Consider the following 9,780-nt stretch of genomic DNA (forward strand, 5'->3'; position numbering starts at 1 on the left):
AGCAGCTACAACTTTAATAACGTTAGCTGAATAATGATTACATAAATAAATCTTTAGCAGAAGGATTTGTTCTTCGAATTTTGCGAGAAAGTTTACGCAGTACTATGTATCAGAAATTTGTGTTCATTATTTAGCTGCGGTGTTTGACTTCTGAGGTGAGTTTACGCTTGCAAGTTGTTAAAGTAATTTTATTCGTTTCTTGCATGTTAAACATGCCCTATGTATTTTCCAATTAATGGTGAGAACTATCAAAACTATGTTATGGAATAACTTAAACAATTTTTTTTACCATTGCTTTCTGAAAAATTACTTATTTCAAACAAATAATGTTGCTATTGGTACAAAATTCACAGCTCCTCCTAGCGGATGTACGAGAAGTGGTCTATAATTATCAGACAGAACTTTAGGACCAAAATAAACATTTTACTCAAGGCATTGCTGTGTTTCCCTACTGTCGGACTAAATATAGTCCAAGATAAACCGAAATACAAAGTTGATTACTAACGAAGAGAAAGGTCTTAAGTGTTGAAAAGCAAGGCTAAGAATTACCACCGAAAACGTGTACATACCCTGAAGAGGGTATTTTTTCATTCTTGGAATAAATATTCTTTGATAGGATAGATATGTTACCTAGATTTATCGTGTTTCTTCAAGATGAAGCTAAGTTTTTGGAGTTTTTGTTACTATACTCTTCTTAATAAAAGAAAAAAGCAAGTGAACATCCCATCATTTAAGGTGCGAGTTGGTCATCCGTCAAGCACTGTTGTACTGTAAGTACGCGCTATGTCTCAACTAGAAATCTGGACAAGACGCAGTAAGAGTCGTAGTAGAAGTAATGTATCAGATCTCAGTCTCTCAGGCACAGCGGAATATGACGGCTATCTCATATCTCTACATGATAAACTACTTTCTGAGTGTTTCAACTTGACGACTATTGCGGAATGGGCCAAAGCTCGTGTCCTGGAAGTTGGGTGTGGCTGCGGGGACACGACTCGCCAACTTGTTGATCGACTGCCTATCGTACGTGATATTCTAGGTGTCGATATTGACGTAGAAGCTATTGATTATGCCTTTTCGATACATGCTGATGAAAAATTAGACTTTGCGAATGTAAATATCCAAGACATAAACACATTTGATTTGAAATGGGGTGGAAAGTTTGACTGGATGTTCTCTTCTCACGCCCTTCTTTGGGCTCGTGAACAGTCAACGGTTCTAAAGAATTTGCTGTGGTGTCTCAAACCAGGTGGTCGGTGTTTTATTGCTGTTCCAGCGGGGAAGCCACCGGATATTCACGCAGCAGTCACGAAGGTGTTAAAATCTTCTTCATGGAGCAAGTATTTCGTGGTAATTTGCGTTTTCAGAATATAAGTTAAAAATATTTCATTTGTTTCAGATGGTATTTACTCATTGACCACAGTTTAAGAATCCTTTCGATTTAATCGGGTGATTTGATACACTATTGAAAAATGTATACTGTTTTATTTCAAATATATTTTTAACACAGTTCAAATGCAGAGCTATTATTATTATTATTGTTTTTACCTTCTTTTACGATAGGTAGTACAAGAGTTGATACATTTATTTTAATAATACATCAGTCTGGTTTCTTGTTTCTAAGCATAAAGCTGGATACAGGGCTGTAAGCAATGTGCTTAATGCTTTGCCGAACCATGGTTTTTAGACTTTTAACTCCAAAAGCCTGAAAGCTTAGCGTTTGTCCGCCGAGAGCATATACGTGTGAGTTGATTAAGCTCTATTAATAATACTTTTATTATCTCTCTCTAACTTCTTAATTGTTATGAAAACAGATATTTGTATATTGACAAAATTTGGGGAGATTATAGCTTTAAAGTTAAATCAACATTCAAATTTCTTATGAGGCAATCATAGTTCTACGTAGAAATATAAGAATTCATAACATATCTGTAATAATTAAAGATAATGAACTTCAACTTTACCACATTTTATATCATAAAAAGTGTTTTTAAGCGACGTTACTTGTAATTACAATAGAATAATATGGTTAGGATGAAATGTACATATTATCATAGTGTTCTAAGAATGTTTTATGTTTTCAAACATATTCTTGCATTACGAAATTTTTTATACATCTTAAAAATCCACGTTAAAGAATTTACTTGTTAGGGTTGGTTGGTTTGGCGTTTTATGGAGCAAAGTAACGAGGCTATCTGCGCCAACTTGTCAGGGTAAATCATGTTATTATGTATGGAAGTGGAAGGTGAAAGTTATATGTCATTATGAAGATGACTCCATATCTACATATGCCTCCTCTTCAACTGAATTGTGGTTTTAATTATCATTGTCAGATATAAAATAATAAATTTAACCTTTCAATATGAGAGGGAGAAAGTTGCTTTGTTGAAAGCAACTCAACATTCACATCATATTATTGTATTGTTTTCCGTTGCCGAACATGCTCGTCCTCTCACTCTTCGGAGTGTCATAACCTTATTGTCTATCCCACGTTTCGTTGATAAGGAGTAGTTCAAGAGTTAACGATGGGTCGTGTTGAATAACTGCTTTCCCTCCAGTCTTATCACCTCAAAATTAAGGCCAGCAAACGAAGGTGCCCTCAAGAAGCTCTGCGCGAAACGTAACAACTAAGACTGATTGAAGACATAAAAGGCAGAAGAGAAAATTGTTTGATTTTATTGGAATATGCGACATTTTCTGTTCAATCAAGATACCAAAATGCTTCAAATATAAACATTAAATCAAAGTCGTACAGCCATTGATTTTACTTATATTTTGTTCAGAATAAAGATCTTTGTTTTTAAATTTTCAGCTAATTGTATACTATACCAGAAATAAATAAATGCTATATAACCATGTTTAAATGAAAGCCTATATATAAACCACTTTGTTTTGTAGAACTGACAAAAATAACCGTCAGGGTTCTCCAGAAGTAGCACCCATGCATACATATATACAGGATCGAAGTCTAGGCTTTCTTGTCATACTTAGTTATAGACTTGGTTATTCTTGTAGACATAAACCGTATTTTATGTTGTACTTGTTCATATCTGTTTTTGTCGCTCTTGGCCTATGTTATATAAAATAAAATGTATTCAAAAACATAACTTATAAAGATCTACAGTTATGAATGCACATATATATATTTGTTTCGTTTGTTTATTTGTTTTTAAACACGAAACTAAATAATGTATTAACCGTGCTATCCCCACCACAGGTATCGAGACCCGGTTTTTAGTGTTATAACCCTTTAGGTTTACCGCAGAGCCATTTTAATTAAGCAAGAACAAAAACAATGTGTGTGTATATATCAATTTATGAGAAAAATACCAACATTTTGTGTTTAAAATTATTGATCTACATGTAAAGGCACAGACCGTAATTTAGCATTAATAGAAAGCAGCCAAGCAACACCATCTATCAACAGCTCTTGGGTTACTATTTACCAACGAATAGTAGAATTAACCATCACATTATAACGGCCTCCCCTTCATAGCTGGAAGCGTGAACATTTTGGGTGATTTTATTACTGGTAGAAGCCTGGCATGACCAAGTGGTTAAATCACTCGACTCGTAATTCGAGAGTCACACCAAACATGCTCGCCCTTTCATCCGTGGGGGCGTTATAAAGTGAGGCCAATCTCACTATTCGTTGGTAAAAGAGTAGCTCAAGCATTGGCAGCGGGTGGTAATGACTAACCGCCTTTCTTTCAGTTTTGCACTGCAAAATTAGGGACGGCAAGCGCAGTTTGTCGTCGGGTAGCTTTGTGCGAAATTCAAAAAACAAACAAACTTATCACTGTATACCTTTATTTATTTGTTGAAAGCTCACGATTACTTTATTATTGAAAATAATTTTATTTTAACAATAATATATACAAGCACGTTCATGTTCAGCAGCTGTAACAATTCATAAGGGTATAATACTAAAACGTAGGTTTGTTTTTTTTAGAATTTCACGAAAAGCAACATTAGGGCTATCTGCGCTAGCCATCCTTAATTTAGCAATTCAAGACTAGAGAGAAGGCAGCTAGTCATCACCACACAAGTTAACTCTTGGATTATTCTTTTACCAACGAATAGTGGGATTGATCGTCGCATTATAACGCCCCCACGGCTGAAAGGAGAAATACGTTTGATGTGATGGAGATTCGAACCCACGACTCCCAGAATGCGAGTCGAGCGACCAATCACGTGGCTCAAAACGTTGGAAGTCAGATAAAAGTGAATATGGAAATAAAGGTGATTTATTTACAATGACCAAGATACACTACATGCCCTAGAAAAGAGAAAATACAAATTTGTTTTATTTATTGTATATTTTTCATTATATATTCTTAATATTTTTATTCAAAAGTTTTTAAAATTACGAATGGGATATTCTGCTATTGACTAGCTTTCTGAATTCGTCAATTCTTCTGAATAATGTTCCTATTTAGACAATAAAAAACAAACAATAACTGATATTATATGTGGTGCTCAAATAAGTTGATAAAAAATATTCTGTTAAAAATTCTTACGTAATTACACATTACATTTATCCGATTTACATCGTAGCAGTTCTTGTCAAATGATTTGCTAATATAAATAGCATCTCAGCCATGACCAGATCGGGGGTAAAAAGAACCCGGAAGGAATTTTGGGCGCCCCGAGTTCTGACCCAAATTCGTAAACTGCTAGGCTATGTCTGTCGTATCCGAGCTGTTTAGTTAGCATTGGAAATGAATTTTGTGATTCAAAAACACGCAATTTATTATCAACAGTTACAGAAAGCGCCCTCTATGAAGGAGATAGTTAAGAGTGTTACTTGGATGTTGCCAATCTTTAGTATTCGTCAACACAGGTGTAGAATTGTTGGCATATTGTAACTTATTTTTCTTTGCTGTCAATCATGGGTTAATATAATTAGGTTCGTTTTGTTATGTGCTTAAATTTAAAACACGATGATTCGTTGGAATTCTTATAACAAGTGTAAGGATAATTATGGACGTGAAGGCTAAAGTAAATATTTATATTATAAACGTTGCACAGATGTTGTTTAAAATTGGTAATTAAGACGTTCGAGTAAAAGTTTAAGTGTTCCCCTAGTGGTACAGTGATACATTTACGTACTTACAATGCTACGATATGGATTCCGATACCGGTGGTGGACAGAGCACAGATAGCCTTTTCTGTAACTTTGTGTTTAACTACAAACATATATATAAATATTAGTATAAGGTTATGAAAATGTTTTAAAAATATATTAGTGGTATAAATAACTTTCTAATTCACTTTCTGCTGTTCGTGATAATATTACTTTCAACTATTTCATCGAGGTCGAAATTAATCTTAATATAGTGTTAACAATCAACCATGTATACCACAATCCTAAATTATCCAGAACAATATATTATTCTGTTTTAATGGATATTTTGAAAAACAAGCCTGTTATATTCATCAATTTGTTTGTTTTTGAATTTCGCGCAAAGCTACACGAGAGCTATCTGCGCTAGCCGTCCCTAATTTAGCAGTGTAAGACTAGAGGGAAGGCAGCTAGTCATCATCACCCACCGTCAACTCTTGGGCTACTCTTTTACCAACGAATAGTGGGATTGAACGTAACATTATAACGCCCCCACGGCTGAAAGGGCGAGCATGTTTGGAGAAACGGAGATTCGAACCCGCCTCACTCAGATTACCAGTCGTGTGCCTTAACCACTTGGCCATGCCGGACCGATATATTTATCTAAACCACTTAAAATAAAATCCTGATATAATGCATATTTTAACTCAAATAATTTAGCCGAGCTGAAAGTAAAATTAAAGTAATTAAACATGGCTTGAAAGTAAGATTAATGCTACGAAAAATGTTTTGGGTTTAATTGGAAATTTATAACTTAAAATACAATTTTTTATTCTTAAAACCATAAAGAGTAACCCATTTGTATTGTATTTTAATTTCGAACAAGACTAAAGAAAAAATATAGCATCACTAAGACTGAACATTTTTACATAGGATATGTTTTATTTGCTTATGTAGGAACAATTTCTTCATTTTTGAAAATTATAATTTTATAAACACTAAACCTTTTTCTTTTTTATTGTAACAGTCGTCCTCCGACTTAGTGACCGACCTGACAGATGCAAATTATAATCGACTCTGGTTTCACCATCCTAACGCTGATCGCGTTTATTCTGCTTTGCTGGAACAAGCGGGATACCACGTACTAAAAACCAAACTTGTAGATTTTCGCTATACCTTCACGAGTAATGACGAATATAAAGGTAAAAAAACAACAACAGAAAAACAAAATGCACAACCTTTCTTAAGTATGCATGCTTCCAGTACTTGTCTATCTAAGGATTAATTTATTTTAACTATTGAAAATGCCCTTTTCTTTCATCTCTTCTAATGCTTCAAAAATGTTTCTTTCAATAGCTGACAACACATATTTTGTGAAAAGAATACGATAAGTAATATCTCATGTAATTTTTATATAAACTAACCCTGTTGTTGCATTAAGTAATCGAAAACAATTTTGAAGTCTACAAATATGGTTCGATACTCACGTTCGAAATGCTTCATTTGTGAATTTCATGCTTATTTGTAAAACGCAAAGTTTGGAAGATTACACATAATACGTGTATATTTAAATATAAATAAGTAATCACAGTTCGTGTGTACATACATATATGTACATATTTTTAATGTTCGTTATTTTTGTCTTTAAAGGCAGGCCAATGTGCTTGTAAATATTACCCGTCATCCCTCATGTAACTACTTTCGTCAAAAGTGCAATATATTCAACTTTGTATATAAATACAAAATGCTCATAAATTATTATATTTAACATGTTTAATTTGATTTAATTGCCGGAAAAAATAAAATATAAGATTTTTGGCTTCAGTAAATCTTATAAGCAAACGTTACACTTTTTTAAAAAAAAGTTGTAACGTGTTTCAATGTTGAGTGGTGAAGGGAGGGAGATTATTTGGTAAAAACGAGTAATTGGAAAACGTTTCAAAAGAAAATCCGAAGTTATTGTACGCCTAACTCAAAAATAAAGCTCAATACAGATACTTACAACTGTTTTCACTAATAGATGGATGACAAATAATCTTAGTGACTCACAGACAAGCTTTATTATTGAATCATATTCGAAGAAACTCACCAACTTTCATTTTAACTCAATATCAGACTCTCTAAAGTGATTAACTAAATTATCTAAATTCACTCAGTCTGCCACATATATTATACTAGTTTTATAAATATTACAAAAAAGGTCTAAAATTTCACGAAACTTCTAGACTTATTCATTATATATAAAACACCCTCTAGTGAACAAAACATTAGTTTAATAAAAATATAACCTACTACGATATGTAGCATAACCTAGGTCTTACACATTCACTCATATCTAATTATTTACAGTCATTCTTTATTTAAAATAAATAACAAAAACGTGCTTATCGTTAATTTTGAATAAAAGAAAAACAATTCTACACCTAGTAATTGAATCTAAATATATTTTCCCAGAATGTGTTAGATCCCTTTTGAGGCAGTTGATAGAGATCATTCCAGATGGAAAGAAACAATTGTTCACCAAAGATATGCTAAAAGCTGCTGTGAAGAAAGCTAACAAGGCAAAAGATGGGAATGTGATGTGGAACATAAATTACGCTGTAGTTGTGGCCAAAAGACCAGAACTTCAATGAAGATAACTTTCGAAACTGAATAAAGAAACACGGCCAGTGTTCAGACGGAAATTAATTGGTAAATAAAAAAGTGTCTTTTAAAAGATTGCAAATTGTGCGATATATAATAACGAAATTTTAGTTTCAATAATTTACTAAAATTGTTCGTATGTCATTTCTTAAATTAGCTTAATTTTTGTCTTATGTATCAACGAAATAGTGGAAACTGGCTTTCAAAGATGAAACTTTTGTGGTTATTAAGGGTTCAAATGACTCAGCTGAAACTGTTACCTCTAATGTAATATATAAAAATATCAAAGTGAGATGTTATTAGCAGTGCTTAGAAATCTATCACTCTCGATATTTTATTCACAAAACAATATTAATTCAACATGTCAAAGCAGTACTTCAGCTTCTTTACAATTACTTTTTTAAGGTGCGTGGGTGTTTTTCTTATAGCAAAGCCACATCGGGCTATCTGCTGAGCCCACCGAGAGGAATCTAACCCCTAATTTTAGCGTTGTAAGTCCGTAGAATTACCACTGTACTAGCAGGGGGCGTTTTAAGGTGCAATAAAAATTAAACTTTATTGAAGGTTTAAGCACAAAATCTTATTCAATATATTGCATAATTTTAATATTGTCTACTAAATGCTGTTACTTCCTTTTTTTAAAATTTCAATTTTCTACTACTTAAATGAACAAAAATCGTGGCTTTATTCTATGGAAGTTTGAAAACATGGAATTGTGTAGCGACATGTTTTCTCGATCTTTCGAATTTCATTGTGTTTAAACTATTTATATACTTACCTGAGTAGTTTCTCTGTACTGAATCTTCGCGGAAAGCTGCATAAGAGCAACTTGTGATAAACGTCCCCATTTCCGATCTGATAGGCTAGAGAGAAAGCAGCCGAACCTCAACACTTACTGCCAAGTTTAGAGTTGCCCTGCTGAATAATGAGCTTTAACTGCCAATCTTATACTCCCTGCCCTAAAGTGCTAAGCTCGATTTGGATTCAGAGTCCGGCACGCTCACTCCATATATATATATATATATGTGTGTGTGGAACATATCGATTACTATTATTTATTATTTACTTATATAATATATAATTTTGAAAAAAGTTTCAAAATATACTAAGTTTTACGAAGTTACTGATACACTGAAGTGGAGATCGGTTGAGAATGAAATTACATTCTGTGTGTTATGTCAAAACGATACATTGTATGTGAAATCAAGTTTTACGTGATCTTATGAGAGAAATATTATATAATTTCAGTTTTCAAGCTTTTGTGTGATATGCTTATATTTCTTTTAAATAAACTATTATTTTAATTCTATTATATACGAGTCTATCTTTCAATAATTTAGATAGCGTGGAGTTAAGGAATTTAAACTTTCTGTGTATTTTATGTTTATGAATTTGCAATTAAAAGTTGTTTCAATGGAAAAAAATTGACAAAAAAAGTTAGAAATCTCATAAATGAACTGTTTATCAGAAAATTTGAAACAATAAAACTTCATTGTTTACACAATTTATGGAATTACTATATATGTTCAAGCTAAGTCACATACTACAACTGTAACAAATATGTTCATAAATACATTCTATATAAACTATGTTCATGTTTTGTTTTTAAGACTTTATTAATAGTAAAGTTAAAGTTAATATTTTCTTTTTCTTGAGTTTCAATATTATATTAAATATATGTATTTATATGTAAAGTATTGATGTTGGTTTAGGATATCATTAATACTTGGTATTAGCATATCTGGAAGAACAAAAGGGTATCAGTGGAGGTATTGAGTAAGTTTTACATATCTAGAATCCTTGGAAGACGATAAATGTTGTTTGAAATTAAGGATAATGGGCTATCTATGCTCTGCTCACCACTGGTATCTAAACAGGGTTTCTAGAGTTGTATGCATGCAGGCTTGTGCCGCTGAATGAGGTGATGGTAGGCATGACGATAGGGAACAGTAAGTCTTGATTAATGTAGGCTTTTAAAATGTTCATTATCTATGAACTGTAGAAAACTTAATTAATACAATACATACACTCTCTGTCTCCTCATCTTTCTCTGTATGTTTCATGCACACAAGTCG

General features: G+C 32.8%; 1 protein-coding gene across 2 annotated transcripts; it reads left to right on the forward strand.

Annotated features, from left to right (window-relative positions):
- The first annotated feature begins 424 nt into the window (after nucleotides 1-424).
- LOC143230865 (juvenile hormone acid O-methyltransferase-like) lies at nucleotides 425-9,209 on the forward strand. 2 transcript variants are annotated; one of them, XR_013016652.1, is made up of 4 exons: nucleotides 425-1,347; nucleotides 6,090-6,264; nucleotides 7,517-7,753; nucleotides 8,568-9,209. XR_013016652.1 is itself a non-coding variant. In XM_076465144.1 (3 exons), the coding sequence occupies exons 1-3, from the start codon at nucleotides 784-786 to the stop codon at nucleotides 7,693-7,695; spliced, it is 918 nt and encodes a 305-aa protein (XP_076321259.1). In that variant the 5' UTR covers nucleotides 425-783; the 3' UTR covers nucleotides 7,696-9,209. The 2 variants fall into 2 exon arrangements, 1 of the variants encoding a protein (XP_076321259.1); XM_076465144.1 differs by having other exon boundaries at nucleotides 7,517-9,209.
- The last annotated feature ends 571 nt before the right edge of the window (nucleotides 9,210-9,780 follow it).

Source organism: Tachypleus tridentatus, chromosome 10, assembly GCF_004210375.1.
Source record: "Tachypleus tridentatus isolate NWPU-2018 chromosome 10, ASM421037v1, whole genome shotgun sequence".
Lineage (NCBI taxonomy): Eukaryota > Metazoa > Arthropoda > Merostomata > Xiphosura > Limulidae > Tachypleus > Tachypleus tridentatus.

Bases quoted from the DNA above. Each gene is read 5' to 3' on its own strand.
- LOC143230865 (XM_076465144.1), top strand. From the start codon at position 784: ATGTCTCAACTAGAAATCTGGACAAGACGCAGTAAGAGTCGTAGTAGA. The intron at 1,348-6,089 runs GTAATTTGCGTT...TTATTGTAACAG, and splicing joins CATGGAGCAAGTATTTCGTG to TCGTCCTCCGACTTAGTGAC. The intron at 6,265-7,516 runs GTAAAAAAACAA...ATATTTTCCCAG, and splicing joins GAGTAATGACGAATATAAAG to AATGTGTTAGATCCCTTTTG.